Source organism: Pseudonaja textilis, chromosome 12 (genome assembly GCF_049901715.1).
Source record: "Pseudonaja textilis isolate UNSWEBS1 chromosome 12, rPseTex1.2, whole genome shotgun sequence".
NCBI classification, from domain to species: Eukaryota; Metazoa; Chordata; class Lepidosauria; order Squamata; family Elapidae; genus Pseudonaja; species Pseudonaja textilis.
Window position 1 is genome coordinate 6,125,222 of NC_142001.1, and position 14,616 is coordinate 6,139,837.

The 14,616-nt window shown below is 41.2% G+C and overlaps 1 protein-coding gene across 1 annotated transcript in view; it reads right to left on the reverse strand.

The window, feature by feature from the left end:
* Positions 1 to 896: 896 nt before the first annotated feature.
* The window catches only part of COL4A5 (collagen type IV alpha 5 chain), a 118,724-nt gene continuing 105,004 nt past the window's right edge, over positions 897 to 14,616 (reverse strand). Inside the window, exons 43-51 of the mRNA XM_087940929.1 lie at positions 13,875 to 13,947; positions 12,972 to 13,043; positions 9,027 to 9,155; positions 8,791 to 8,889; positions 8,155 to 8,367; positions 6,758 to 6,935; positions 4,843 to 4,957; positions 3,181 to 3,353; positions 897 to 2,388 (exon numbers count right to left, since the gene is read on the reverse strand). Coding sequence (XP_087797055.1) covers positions 2,307 to 2,388; positions 3,181 to 3,353; positions 4,843 to 4,957; positions 6,758 to 6,935; positions 8,155 to 8,367; positions 8,791 to 8,889; positions 9,027 to 9,155; positions 12,972 to 13,043; positions 13,875 to 13,947 — 1,134 coding nt within the window. The 3' untranslated portion in view covers positions 897 to 2,306. The remainder of the gene's footprint in view (positions 2,389 to 3,180; positions 3,354 to 4,842; positions 4,958 to 6,757; positions 6,936 to 8,154; positions 8,368 to 8,790; positions 8,890 to 9,026; positions 9,156 to 12,971; positions 13,044 to 13,874; positions 13,948 to 14,616) is intronic.

Genomic DNA, 14,616 nt, shown 5'->3' on the forward strand with positions numbered 1-14,616 from the left:
TTCCCCATTGACTTTGCTTGTCAGAAGGTCGCAAAGGCAGATCACATGACTTCCAGGACACTGAAACTGTCGTAAATACGAATCACTTGCCAAGCACCTGAATTTTGATCATGACCATGGGGAAGCTGCAAGGGTTGTAAGTGTGAAAAATGGCCACAAGTCCTTTTTCTCAGTGCCGTTGTAACTTTGAACGGTCACTAAATGAACTGTTGTAATTTAAGGACTACCTGTATATAGATGATGATGATGGTTGTGGTGGTGGTGATGATGAATGATGGATCCTTCCACCCTAAAATGTTACACCCCAAACCCTTCAGCCTCTATAAAGTGAAGGAATACAAATGCCGGCTTTACTTAAGCAAGATTGGAGGAATCTGGTTTGATTCCTATTTGGTACCTCTGTTTGGTACAAACATGTATAAAATGTTCTCCATAATTACCATGAAAGATTTTCATAAGAAGTTTGACTTGGGGGCGGTTTCATTGGAAGGAACCACAATAACTCATACAAAAAGCCATCACTCTGCTAAACAAATAATTCCCTCAACACTGTTCAACCATTTACAAAGTCTGCACTACTATCACTATTAATCTTCTCATCCCTCCTTGTCGCCCATCCTCTCCCACTTGTAACTTTGTCACTTGTATTCTTATGATCTATATTGTTTCCTAGTATGATTAGATTGCTTATTGTACCCTGTGACTATTATGAAGTGTTGTACCTGATGATTCTTGACGCTTGACAAATGCATCTTTTCTTTTATGTACACTGAGAGCATTTGCACCAAGACAAATTCCTTGTGTGTCCAGTCACACTTGGCCAATCAAGAATTCTATTCTATTCTAAAAAATGTGCTGAACATCTGACGGGCAGCAAGCTATGAACGAAAATAGTCTTCACTAGTTTTTCACTTTATTTCAGTCAAAATGATTTTCAAAGTGTACAGTTATTTGGATAAAATACTAGACATTATGTCTGGGGAAAAGTGGATTTGGGTGTGCATTGTGTGTATATGAATAAGAGTTATAAACTTTGTGCTACCTGTATACTTTGAAGGTATGGTCAGCTGAACCAACATAAATTAATGTCATTCAAATGAATGACTTTTAGTTGTTGTTTCTTCACAAAAGACTATAAAATTGTCTTCCTGCATCAGATGCCCTTTGATCAGTTGGATCTTAATTCCTACAATTCTTAATCAGCATGGCTGTTAGTGGTGTTTCTTAGCTAGAGATTACAGGATCTAAAAGAAAGGGATCAATTTGGCAAGGAGGCTGATCTAATATTTCACAGAATATGAGAAATTAAAACCCTTTAAAATGATGTTTCTGCTTTTTGTTGCTCTTATGGACAAATAAAATTATCAAGAGAGTGGCATACAATATAGACATTAATTAACAGCTCCGTTTTCTTTTAAAAGGCTACAACATTATTATACATTTTTTTCAAATAAAATGTGAGCCAAACCCAGGGAATAAAACTTTTCAAAACTCAGTAGTAGTTCGCTGGGATCGAGTGTGAGTGAGCAGGCGAGAGGGAAAAAAAGAAAACAGATCTGTAGAAACAGTTTCCTAACTTAGAATAGTGACTCCTTTCAGTTGACCTTTCTCAGCTTTTTAATATATATATATATATTTATATTTATATTTATATATATATATAGGTTGGGTTGATTTCTTTTGGTGAAGTCAGTGAGCTTAGTCTGGCTTGTGTCTAAATGATGGAGAAGTTGGAAACTAAAAAAATGTGTTTACACAATATACACATTTCATTACTTACAAAGGAAAAAATAATAAGTTTAAACATTTCATATCAAAATCTGGGAATACAGTAGGATCGATAGCACCACAATGGGGGTTCTTGGCACAGCACAGTCTCCTCCTTACAGGAATTGTTTTTATTTCTTTTGGGGGGGGGGGTGGCATCTTTGTTTATGGGGGTGGTCAATTTGGCAAAGAGCACATTTTCAGTCCTTACAGGAAAAGGTTGACTTCTTCAAAATCTTCCCATGTCTTGACTATCTTTTCCATAGTTCCTTCAACTGATTCCTTTAATTAATAAATTGGTTTAGTAGCCACATTTCTAACCCACCCCAATCCCCAAAATGCAACACGTTGGTTCTGGGGTTCTCCTTCAGGGAGAGGCACTGAGATCTGCATTAACGGGAGTGTCTCTTCTTCAAACTTCTTCGTCTTCTTCTTCTTCTCCTTTTCCACAATAGCACCATTATTATAGCTGAAGGACAGTGCATTAAAAGATTTCTCAGTTGCTGTGGTGTTTCTCTTTTAACAAAAAGTCTGACGCATTACGTCCTCTTCATGCAAACTTGGCATCGGCTAATACGGGCCCGAAGGTCACCAGCTTTAAGAGTCTCCGACTGAGGTTTACTGGTAACAGAAATGCAAAGAAATGCATCGTAAGTTGAAGGAAAGTAAGGCAGTGGTGGGATTCAAATGTTTTTTTTTACTACCGGTGCTGTGGGCGTGGCTTGGTGGGTGTGGCAGGGGAAAGGTAAATGTAAAATCTCCAGTAAGAGATGGAATTTGCTAGTTCTCTGAACTACTCAAAATTTCTACTACCGGTTCTCCAGAACTGGTCAGAACCTGATGAAGACCACCTCTGAAGTAGGGGTAGAAAACATCTAAGCTAGGGATGTCCAGCTGTCAGGATTCCAGCCGTTACTCCAATTTCGGCAATTTTTAAGACTTGTGGACTTCACTTCCCAGGACCAAGGACCCCTCATTTGAACCCTGAGTACAAGTATTCTCTTCTATTGGTATCCTAATTAATTTTGGGTTGGGATTTTGTTCGGCAAGTTATAAGCCTCAACGGTGCAGTGGTTAGAGTTGCAGTACTGCAGGCTACTTCTGCTGACTGCCGGCTGCCTGCAATTTGGCGGTTCGAATCTCACCAGGTTCAAGGTTGACTCAGCCTTCCATCCTACCAAAGTGGGTAAAATGAGGACCCAGATTGTTGGGGACAATAGGCTGACTCTGTAAACCACTTAGAATCACGGCTGTAAAGCACTGTAAAGTGGTATATAAGTCTAAGTGCTACTGCTATTCAAACTATATGATGAATGTCTGCTGAGTGACCTGAAGCTACAGCTAAGAAAACAGAATTTAGAACGCTGTGTGTACCCAATGTGTGCATTAAGAAAAAGGAAGAGGCAGACTTACTTAAACATTTCTGCTATTTCCACAGTTGCCAGCCAAAAACTATATGAATTGGCATAATAGTTGCAGGTCCCTCGGCCGTGGCACTCAATGAAGGGAGCTGAGCGGAATTCCTCAAGACACGAGCCAGGAGAAGCCAAGGCCTGTCCAGATCCTTCTGCCCCAGCACTGGTGTGCTAGAATAAACCAAATCACTGTAGGTCAATCAATGATCACTTTAAGCCAGTGTTTCTCAAGCAACTTCAAGAGAGTTGAAGAATTCCCCAGCAAGCATATTGTAAACCAGGGGTCCCCAAACTTGGCAACTTTAAGACTTGTGGACTTCAATTCCCAGAATTCCTCAGCCAGCAAAGTAGAATTCCCAAAGTAAGAGTTGATATTTATTTTTGGTTTTATTTCTATCAGATATTATTTGTTTTCTTTTCACCTAGGAACTATTGGCATTCATAGAACCCTAGAACTGGAGGAGAACCATAGAGGTCATAAATCTGACCTCTTAGTTCATCCAGGAATCCTTCTTAAAGCCACCTAGGTTGATAGCTGATAGCCTAGACTTGAACACACCTCCCTTCCTCCTTCAGTAAAAAAACAACAACACGTGCTAGGGCTTATTTTCGGGATAGGTCTTATTTCTAGAGTTGCCCATCTCAATCAGTGACTCTGGGGGGGGTCTTAAAATTGGAGGGAAAGAGGTGATTCCTTTTCTTTGTTGGTTCCACTATCCAGTCACTCTTAGTGTTAGAAACTGTTTTCCTAGCATTCACCTTGATGCTTCTTTCTCGTAACAACAAATTAACTAAATTTCAGAAAATAAATGAGATCGCACAAGGTAAAGCCATAGGGGACCTGGCTGCCTGCCTTCACAAAATGTGCTAAGCTCAGTTAGTATTAAACTTGGCTAGTTGGGGGTTTCTTTTGTCTTTCAATGGCTCAGCAGGGGATCCATTCCATTTGTTGATAGCTGGAGGCATTGTGCAAACCCAGGAAACGGAAAAAAATGGTTTGCCACCAGAAGTTGTGGGTTGCTCCATCACTGGGGGTTTTCAGGAAGAAACTGGACAGCCATAAGGTCTTCTGCTTGAGCAGGAGTTGGACTAGAACAGGGGTCTCCAACTGTGGCAACTTTAAGACTTGTGGACTTCAACTCCCTGAATTCAGGGAGTTAAAGTCCACAAGTCTTAAAGTTGCCAAGTTTGGAGACCTCTGTTGTAAACCATCCAGAACATAGATAGTTGCCAAGATGAAGAATACCTTTTGCCAAACACCTGATCTTTTAGTCTGTGGGGAGGCTGCAATTGTTATTGTGTGAAAAACAGTCATAAATTACTTTTCTCAGTGCTGTTGCAACTTTGAACAATCATCAAATAAATGGATGTAAGTAGAGGACTACCTGTAACAACAGAATCTTGAAAGTCTGGCCTTGAAAGTTCCTTTTAATGATCTCCCACCTCTCTGGACTTTTTATTTTTTTTTATTTTTGCAGCAATGGTTTCCACAGGCCTCCGATTCCTATTCTAAGGTCATTTCCAAAACTCCCCATATTTTTTTTAGGATAAGGGTTTCCTTTCTTCCTCATCCTTTTTTCCACTTTTCCTGGTTCTCTGGGCCTGGATGGACTTACAGTCACCTGAGTTGTTATTGCGCAAACATTTAGTGACCACATACCATCATGAACGAATATCCGATCCAGAGCGAGTTCCAGCCCTGTGGACACGATGGGATCTGGATGGTCTGGCTGTGGACTGCTATGACCATCGCGGGAGCTTCACAGACTGTGCAACTAAAGAAGGAAGTAGGGTGAAAAGACGGGAGAAGAAGCTGTATGAAAAGATTGAAAACGGTAACAGTGGAGTAATCGTTCAGCAACTTGTTTCATCCATCGGCCAACCAGAAGTTCCAGGAAAGTTTATAAGCAAGATACACATTCAGAAATGTCCTCCAATTTGCTCTCCTCATCCGTTGGTATTCGGTGATCCCGTCTCCAGTCAGGAAGGCTCCATTGAACCATGAAGGTTAATAGCAGCTCATAAATTATTTCTCTAAGAAATTGGTTGATAACCTCTCTTTTAAATGTGCCTAAGCTAAGGGCAGGAAACTGCATTCTACTGGAGATAATGAAGAGACCGGACAGCCATTTGTCTGAAAAGGCATAGGGCCTCCTGTCTGAGTAGGAGATTCCTTCCAACTCCTGTTCTGTTATTCTGATCCTGCTGGACTGTAGCCTTCCAAGTATTGTGGCAATTAAGAATTGAAGAGCCATCATTTCAATCCCTGATTCTAAGCTACATCTCGTAAAGCTCCACAAGTTAATTTGGGGTTAGGGAAAGACGAACACAATGTTTTGAGGACTTTCAGTCCTCCTAGGTTGCATCAACAGAGCGATAGAATCAAGATCTCATGAAGTGTTAATACTGCCTTATAATGCCTTGGTAAGACCACACTTGGAATACTGCATCCAGTTTTGGTAGCCATGATATAAAAAAGATGTTGAGACTCTAGCAAGAGTGCAGAGAAGAGCCACAAAGATTATTAGGAGGGTGGAGGCAAAAAGATATGACGATTGATTGCAAAACCCGGGTAACTTTAATTTAGTGAAAAGAAGGACTAGGGTTGACTGGATAGCAATCTTCCAATATCTATCTCCCATTCCACAAAGTACCTGAAGGCAGAACAACATGCAATGGATGGAAACCAATCAAAGAGAAAACCAACTAGAATTAAGGATAAATTTCCTGACAGAACAATTAACCGGTGGAACAATTTGCTTCAAGAAGTCATGAGTTCTCCATCCCTGGAGGTTTGCAAGAAGAGATTGGACAACCATTTATCTGAGATTGGTATAAGCCAGGGGTCTGCAACCTGCATCTCTGGAGCCACATGTGGCTCTTTCGGTCCTCTACTGCAGCTGCCACCACTGGCTGGCCCCTCCCTGTCACTCCTTGCCTGGCCTGAGAAGGTAAGGGGGATGGTGGGGGATAGAGACTTGCTCCATATTCCAGAGCAGGAGGTGACTGGGTGGGAGTGAGTGATGTCAAATTGGCTGCGCCCACCCAGTCACACCGGTGGTTGAATTATTGGCTCCCGGTATTTCCTTTTCTGTGGGAAACGGGTCCAAATCGTTCTTTGTGTGTTTAAGGTTCCCAACCCTTGATATAAGCCAAGGTCTCCTGCTTAAACAGGGGTTTAGACTAGAAGACTTCCAAAGTTCCTTCCAACTCCGTTAGTCTTTCAGTTATTCTGTCATTCTATTACCCTGTCATTCTGTTAACTGCTCTTTTACTATTGAATCTTGAGTTCTATATGGAAATGTAGCTGCTTTTTCATATTGGAACTTAAGATCTGCCTTCAGCTTTTTAAGAATTCACCCTACCTGGAATTGGAACCTTTCCATTCAAAACACAAAAAATGCTTTATTTTATATATAACGGTGTATCCTACATAAAACGCATCTTGTAGTTTTGTACCACTGATTTCCCTTGTTCAACATCAGCATCATCGTATAGAGGGATGAGAAAAACCAGTGTAGGACACGCCTGACTTTTTTTATCTCCTACTCAAAACCTAAGAGTTTCTTGCTCACCGGCTAATAAAAGGTTGTATATTCTTTCCAGTTAGTGGCTCCATGCTCATTGGCATCGGCTCAGGTGTGGAAAGCCAATAAGAGTAATCGTTCCTAGATGCAAAGTTACAGACGTTGTTGATGTTGCAAAACATGAAGGGCATGGTGCTGAAACGGCGGAGACAGCTGCCAGCAGTGCCTAACAAACAAAAGATGCCATTCATAGGAATGAGAGATGAAACACGTTTTCTCCTTCCTTTCCTTTCCTTCCTTCCTTCCTTCCTTCCTTCCTTCCTTCCTTCCTTCCTTCCTTCCTTCCTATTCTCATCTCCTTTTTCCTTCCTTTTCCTTCCTTCCCATTCTCATCTCCTTCCTTCCTTTTCCTTCCTTCCTTCCCATTCTCATCTCCTTCCTTCCTTCCTTCCTTCCTTCCTTCCTTTTCTCATCTCCTTTTTCCTTCCTTCCTTCCTTCCTATTCTCATCTCCTTTTTCCTTCCTTCCCATTCTCCTTCCTTCCTTCCTTCCTTCCTTCCTTCCTTCCTTCCTTCCTTCCTTCCTTCCTTCCTTCCTTCCTTCCTTCCTTTCCTGCCTTCCTTTCTTCCCTTCCCTCCCCTCCTTCAACCTCCAAAAGCCCCTTCCCTTCACTCCCTCTCTCTTTCCCTCCCTCTCTTACTTTCTTTTCTTCCTTTTCTTCCTTTCTTCCTTTCCAGATGTCTACCACAAGATAACTCTGGGTGGCTCACAATATTATAAAGATAACACTCTATAAATAAAATACTACAAAAATACAAAACGCAATACACAGTCCTAGCTAAAAGATGAGGAGGGAGGGAGTAGGATGAGCAGGGGTGGAGATGGGATGTGTTATTCATCTATCAGCCACCCCCACCCCCCCAAATGTGAATCCCCTCCTTTTCTTTCTATGTCAGGAGACTAGGTCTTCTCAATCTGGCACACCATAACTATGTTAAGACTACAGCTCCCATAATTCCTAGCCAAGGAGTTGTAGTCCCAGTGGATGTACAGAATGCCAGGTTGGGCAACATTACAACCAAGGGTCTTAACACCACCTTCCCATTTTTCATGGTTCTACTCCAGGAGATGCTCCTCAAACCCTGCTTCCAGAGATGCAGAGGCCATCTCAATGGATGATCAAATGGCCTGGGATGAGGAAGACCAGGGGCTTTAGGTACAGACCCCACCCAGATTTAAGGGATTTATTTTGCAAGACTCTCATGGATGCACTGAGAGAAGAAAACTCAAGCCACTGCGTCCCCAAAATACCTGTCCAAACTGTAAAGAAAAAGCACAAAAAGAACTGAGATACGAATTATGATTATAACAGAGGTGGCCTCCGATGCCATCTTCATTAATTAAAAAAAGAAAAAAGAAAACCCATAGCAAGCACAGAGCCTTACCCAGATCCTGCCCATGAGCTCTCTCATTTCCTTGCACATAGAGAAGGGAAAATCCATCATAGATCTGGCTGGTTCCTGGTGGGCAGAAGGGGGCATCGGTGGTTTGGCTGTGACGAGTTATAAGGAATCCATGGGCAACTGAACCTGTTCCAGGGAGTCCCGGGGGACCTTGCAATCCATCAGGGCCAGGAGGTCCTTGTGAACCACGAAGACCTGTTTGTGTAGGATGAACAGAGTCAATCACATCTCTTGACAGATGGACAGGTGCAAACCTGCACTCTCTAAACAAGCAGCCTTCCAAATAGGCCGGGCAAGCCCAAAGTTGACACAGATTCTCCAGGACCAATTTTGGATAGACTTCCCTTAAGATCAGCTGCAGAGGCTTTGCGTCCTATCCTGACACAGCTGAAGCAAGACACGCTGTGACATTGGACACAAGGTGTGCCTTGCCCTTGGTTCTGACGCCATTCTGCCTTTTATTTGCTGGCAATAAAACTGAAGAAAATCTTCCAAAGATTTTGATCTTTCTGGATATGCAGTGGAACCCCGAAACGAGAGTGGATCTATGTCTCTCTTCATTGCTTGACACTCTCTTCTTCCCCGTTCCCATCAACAGAAATGATACCTTCACTTTACCTGGCTGGCCTGAGAGTCCCCTCTCCCCTTTACGTCCGGCTGGACCATCAAAACCAGGAAGACCATCCCGTCCAATGTCACCAGGAGGGCCAATTGAACCTAGGGATGAATTTTGTGGAATGAATTTGTTTAGATCGCTTGCAAAGATTCTATCAAGATTACTTTATAATTGAATGCCAGAAGACAGCTATCTAATGGCTTTCCTCCATATTGCTACCTGTCCAGAAAGAACTTACCTGGCAAACCTGGAGGCCCTGGGAGTCCAGGCAGACCTTTCATTCCAGGCTGCCCTGGAGGACCAGGTGGCCCTTGATCACCTTTAACCACAATTGTTTGTCCAGCTGAACCAGGTATCCCTGGAGCACCTAGGATAAAGAGAAAGTTGAGAATCTAAATCATTGACTCATCAGGTGGTTCATGAAAAAGGATGGAATACAACATGGTATCTAGCATTATGACATGCCACCAGCAGAAGGTGGATTGGTCTCATCCTGGTCTCAAAATTGTTTTTTCAGACCGAGTTAGAGCAGAGGTTGGCTTATCTGTTCTAGGCTTTGCATCCTGCTTGGTACTGATAAGGACAAAGGATATATGATCTGATATATAAACATACCCACAATGAATTCCATCAATAATCAGTTTTGTTTTATGACATCCCAAAGTTTCCTAAGTTCAGAGAAGGCCAGATGCTTACAGAAAAGACTCCTGAGTCATAGCTAAACTTGCTGCTATTGCTATTCTTATTCTACCAAACACTCTGCTTTTTATATACTTGACATCTGGAACAAAAGATAGACACTGATTTTAGCTACCAATTATACTTGGCAATATTCGGATATTCGGTCTGATCTAGACCAAGTCCACGATTTGCATTTTCTCTGTTATTTTAAGACTTTGTTGGTCTTGGAAGCGTTTATTTCTCTTCTTCCTGAGTCCTATCCATCATAAACAAAGAATGACACCTAGCATAACAACTATGTTGCTTAGCAACATAAATTCTGGTCTCACTGTGGTCATAAGCTGAGGACACCTGTATTATCTTTTTCTAAGATGAAAGTTGAAAACCTCAGTGCCCAGCAATAGAAACAAGAGAACAACAGGGGCAAATCTCATTGCCAATTTAGTGTTCTGGCAACTAATGAAGAACCTCGCCGAATGGGAAACAACTACAGGTAGTTCTTGATTTACAATCTTTCATTTACTGACCGTTCAAAGTTACAACAGCACTGGAAAAAGTGACATATGACTATTTTTCATCTTTACGACCATTGCAGCATCCCCCTGGTCACTTGGTCACATGACCAAAATTCAGACATTTAAGCAACTGGTTCATATTTATGACAGCTGCAGCATCCCAGGTCATGTTATCCCCTTTTGTGACCTTCTAACAAGCAAAGTCAACGGGGAAGTTTAAAAACCCTTTTACTAACTTAACAACTGTGATGATTCACTTAACAACAGTTGAAGAAAAGTTGTAAAACGGGGCAAAATTCACTTCGCAGCTGTCTTGCTTGGCAACATAAATGTTGGGCTCAATTGTAGTCAAAGACAACTTGTATATTCCTATTTTCCTAAATGCACTTGGACTAGGCTAGTATCCCCCCAATTAAAGTTGTATTGGAGCAAAACTCCTTTCATCCCCAGAGCCTTTGTCAACCCAAGTTGGGCAGTCAAAAGGTAAAAACTGACCGATGGCCTGCTTACTTAGTGAGTGGGAAGTTTATTGCACAATTCCTGCTTGCATTCAATCTATAACCATGAAAATTGGATCTGGAATTGCTGAGATTATGATACAATAGTTCATGTGCAGATTAAGCTAAAAGGATATTATGGGAAGGATCTGCATTAAGAGTTGCTAAACGTTGAAATCCATACACACCAGTCAATGGTTTTGGAAAAACTGCTTTCGCTACCAAGTAAAATCTTGCTTTGTTTGTTGTGATTTATAGTTGGGGAAGAAGGGAACCAGTAGACTTTTGATTATCCATCTCTGTTGGTTAGATTTAGCATCTGCATTTTAACAAGCACTTTCCTTGTCAAGCATGAAGTAAATGAGTTGAAGCAGAGAGAGAGAGAGAGAGAGAGAGAGAGAGAGAGAGAGAGAGAGAGAAGAGAAGGAGAAAAAGTGAAACAGAGCTAAAAAGTGAAACAGAGAGAAAAAGACAGAAAGAGCTAGAGAGTGAAACATAAAGAATAAGAAAAAGAGAACTTGAATGAAATAGAGCTAGAGAGTGAAACAGAGAAAGAAAAAGAGAAAGAGAATGAAAGTGATAGAGAGTGAAAGACAGAGAAAGGGTGGGAGACAGAGGGAGGGAGGGAGAGAGAGATATTTTGCTATAAGATTCCTGACTCTTAAGAAAAATATTGTCAGCTGCCATCTTTGAAAACCAGAATGCCTGTGGATAAAGGCAACATTTTTGGTGTGAAAAATGAGTCCTGTGAGAAGTTGTTGAAAGAATGGAGCATGTTTAGTTTGTAAGTTGAAAAAGCTGACAGAAACCAGGTGAACATTCTTCAAATGCCGGAAACGTGCCACTTTCCCCGGTGCACAAGGCTAAACCCAACAGCATCAGTTATGAAAGAGTAGATTCCAGACGAACCTCTCAAGAACTTCACCATCAAGCCCTTGAGTCAAATGTGGCTTGGAGGCTAATTTCATGTCATGGAATTTCATGACATTCTTATGCCTCAGATTAGTTCAGAGCTTTGTAAGTGTGATCTGGGAGAGAAGAAGATGCCAGAAAGAAGAAAACGGGAGTGTTAGAGAAAGACTGGGTGTTCCCACTCACTGCTGGTCATATGTCCCACTTCAGAACATGATCTCTTCAAGAACGTGCCCTTCGATAGTGAAAGAATCTGATACTGATAATGGCCTCTAATAAGACCCCATATATTATTTGCTGATCATGTATTAGTTCCCCTACATCAAAGGAACAGGTTGGACTAAATGACCTACATTGGTGGTTCTCAACCTGTGGTCCGTGGACCTTTGGAGGGATATGATGTCACAGGAGGTCCACGAAGGCTTGAAGAAATGTTATGATTTAAATATTGAATTAAGTCTTGGGGGCCCAGGCCACAAAAGGGGGTCTGTGGTGAAGAAACAGCTGAGAATCACTAAACTACATCAACAATGCACAACTGGAAAATGGATTGTATTATCATATATGGTGGATTTGTAGGAAAGCCCAGGATTTTTGGCACAAAATTCAGAGTTGGTTAGAGGAAATGGGCGAAATCAAACTCGAATATAAACTTTTCTATTGGGAATTAACATAGAGAGGTACAATAAAGAAATGACGTATCTAAATAATACAGGTGATTACAGCTGCAAGACTAGTCTATGCTCAAAACTGGAAACTCAAGGAAATTCCAGAAGAAGTGGAGATCATTAAAAAGATATGGACATGCGCAGAAATGGATAAACTAATGTTGGAATTAAAAATTAAAGATGAGACTGAATATTATAAAGTATGGGATACATTTTTCCATTGGTTGGGAAAAAGGAAGGACAAAATCAAAACTAAAATGAGATAAGGATGTTAAGATAATAGATTAGGAATATACAGAATTGTTGTAATATATAAATGTATATATTATGTAAATATGTATTACTTGCCATCCGAAATAGTTATGTATGACAAATAGGTGTGTCAGGATGATTACACCATGTCCACTGTTTTTAAATGTTTTCTTTTTGTTTAATAAAAATTTATAAAATTAAAACAAAACAATGCACAACTAGAGATCATGAGAAGGCTCACCCCATATTTAAATCTCGCATCAGTCAAACCACTCATTGCCTCTGATGAAGTAATAATCTCTAGCTCACAAAAGCGATGCTTTCAAATAAAAAGTAGATAGACTTAAAGGTACTTCCAGACTGATTTTTTGGGCTACCTAAAGTAATATAGCTCTTTTCTGACAGTTTCTCAAAATCACATGTTTGACTTACTCAAATCCCCCAGATCGACATAGTCTTGGCTTGACTGGCCATCTTATGAAACTTTCCTCCAGAACTGCTAAATTCACTCGATTTAGATGTAGCATGTGGCCAATTTTCACTGCTGTGAAACCATTTTATTTTACCTTGGGTTTTTTTTTAAAGGAAACAATAGGAATATATTTTAGAAAGCAACAATGGAAGCCAACCTCTGTAAGATTAATCTCAGAATTCCTACCTGGGGAGCCAGGGGGTCCAGGGTCTCCTCCAGGGCCAGAAGGTCCCAAAGGTCCAGGAGGTCCCTTCATACCTGAAAAGCCAAAACCCACACAAGTTAATACAGGGTAGACATGAAGAGCCTATGATTTTATCTATTACTTGCTGTTTATATGTACATGTGAGCTTATGTACCAGAGACAAATCCTTGACCAACACTTGACCAACAAAGATTTCTATTCTATTCTATTCTATTCTATTCTATTCTATTCTATTCTATTCTATTCTATTCTATTCTGTTCTGTTCTGTTCTGTTCTGTTCTGTTCTGTTCTGTTCTGTTCTACTCTACTCTACTCTCTGCTTAATAGTTTCACTAATGTTTTTTTGGTCTACTCTCTGATAGGAGAGATGTCATGCATACATAAATTTCTCAAATGTCATTTATCTCACTGAGGGATGCCTAATTTATGGACTTCATGGGCCCCCTAACCACCTTTATTGGGGCCCATTGAGCTAACTAAGATTGTGCCAACTACATTTGGTGAGAGAACTCAGTAAAAAGGCCAAAGTGTTAAGAAAAAAATGCAAGACACAAAGAAATGGCCTATCATTTCGACTTTCATAAGGGCATAGACCTTAAGCAAGAGGAATCTTCTAATAACCTCTCAATTACAATAGGTTGCAAATGCAATTTTTAAACATGGAATTGCTGATATTTAAAAAACTCTATTGCTCTTTTTCTCTGAGGTTTTAGGGTGAAAAGTAGGCAGTATTCATCCTGGTTATTCTCAAACTTATGGGTTTGGATTTGCTGACCTAGAGCAAAAAAGCTAAGCTCCATAGAATAGATAAAACCACGAAGAAGGTTTTCCAAGGTTGATCTCAAATAACCAACCAGCACAGGGCAAATATTGTTCTGAATACCTGGAAATCCTGGTGCTCCTGGAACACCTGAGTCTCCCTTCATCCCGTTCAGGCCTGGATGTCCAGGTTCACCCTGTGTCGTCACAACAACGGTTAGTATTTCCATCATCAAAGAATATCAAAGGGAAATAAAGCAAGGCAGTGAAGAAGCAAAGGAAAGCATGTCTTAATGGTCAACGGGGAATTCCTCCGTGAGGGAAAAAAGTTGGATAAGCAATATGGGTTAGGTGAGTTCTCATCAGCCATCAAGGGTGTTCTTTGATACTGAAGCACCAAGCCAGGATATACTGCTTAATGGCTGTGGTCAAGAGCCACCATGTTGCAATCAACCTAACTGCAGTCACGCTTGATGCTTATCCTTTGAAAAATATGTTTTGATGGGCTCCATCAGAAGAGCACCTACACCTCAGCCTCCAGGGGAGGGTACTCTTTGGCTCTGAAAAGGTAAAGGTCCTTTTAGATCTAGTGCAAATTATACATTGCTGCCTCATTAACAACAACAAAAAAACATGTATTATATGGGTGGCTTCTTTCAGATGCTGCCAAATCAGAGGTGGCATTCAGCAGGTTCTGACCAGTTCTGGAGAACCAGTAGTGGAAATTTTGAGTAGTTGGGAGAATCCCACCTCTGACTGGCCCCGCCCCTGTCTATTCTCTGCCTCCGGCGTCTTAGCTGATCGGCTGGGTCTTCTTTTGCTACGCTGCACAGGAGAACGGAGCTGGAAAGCAGGTTAGTGGGGTG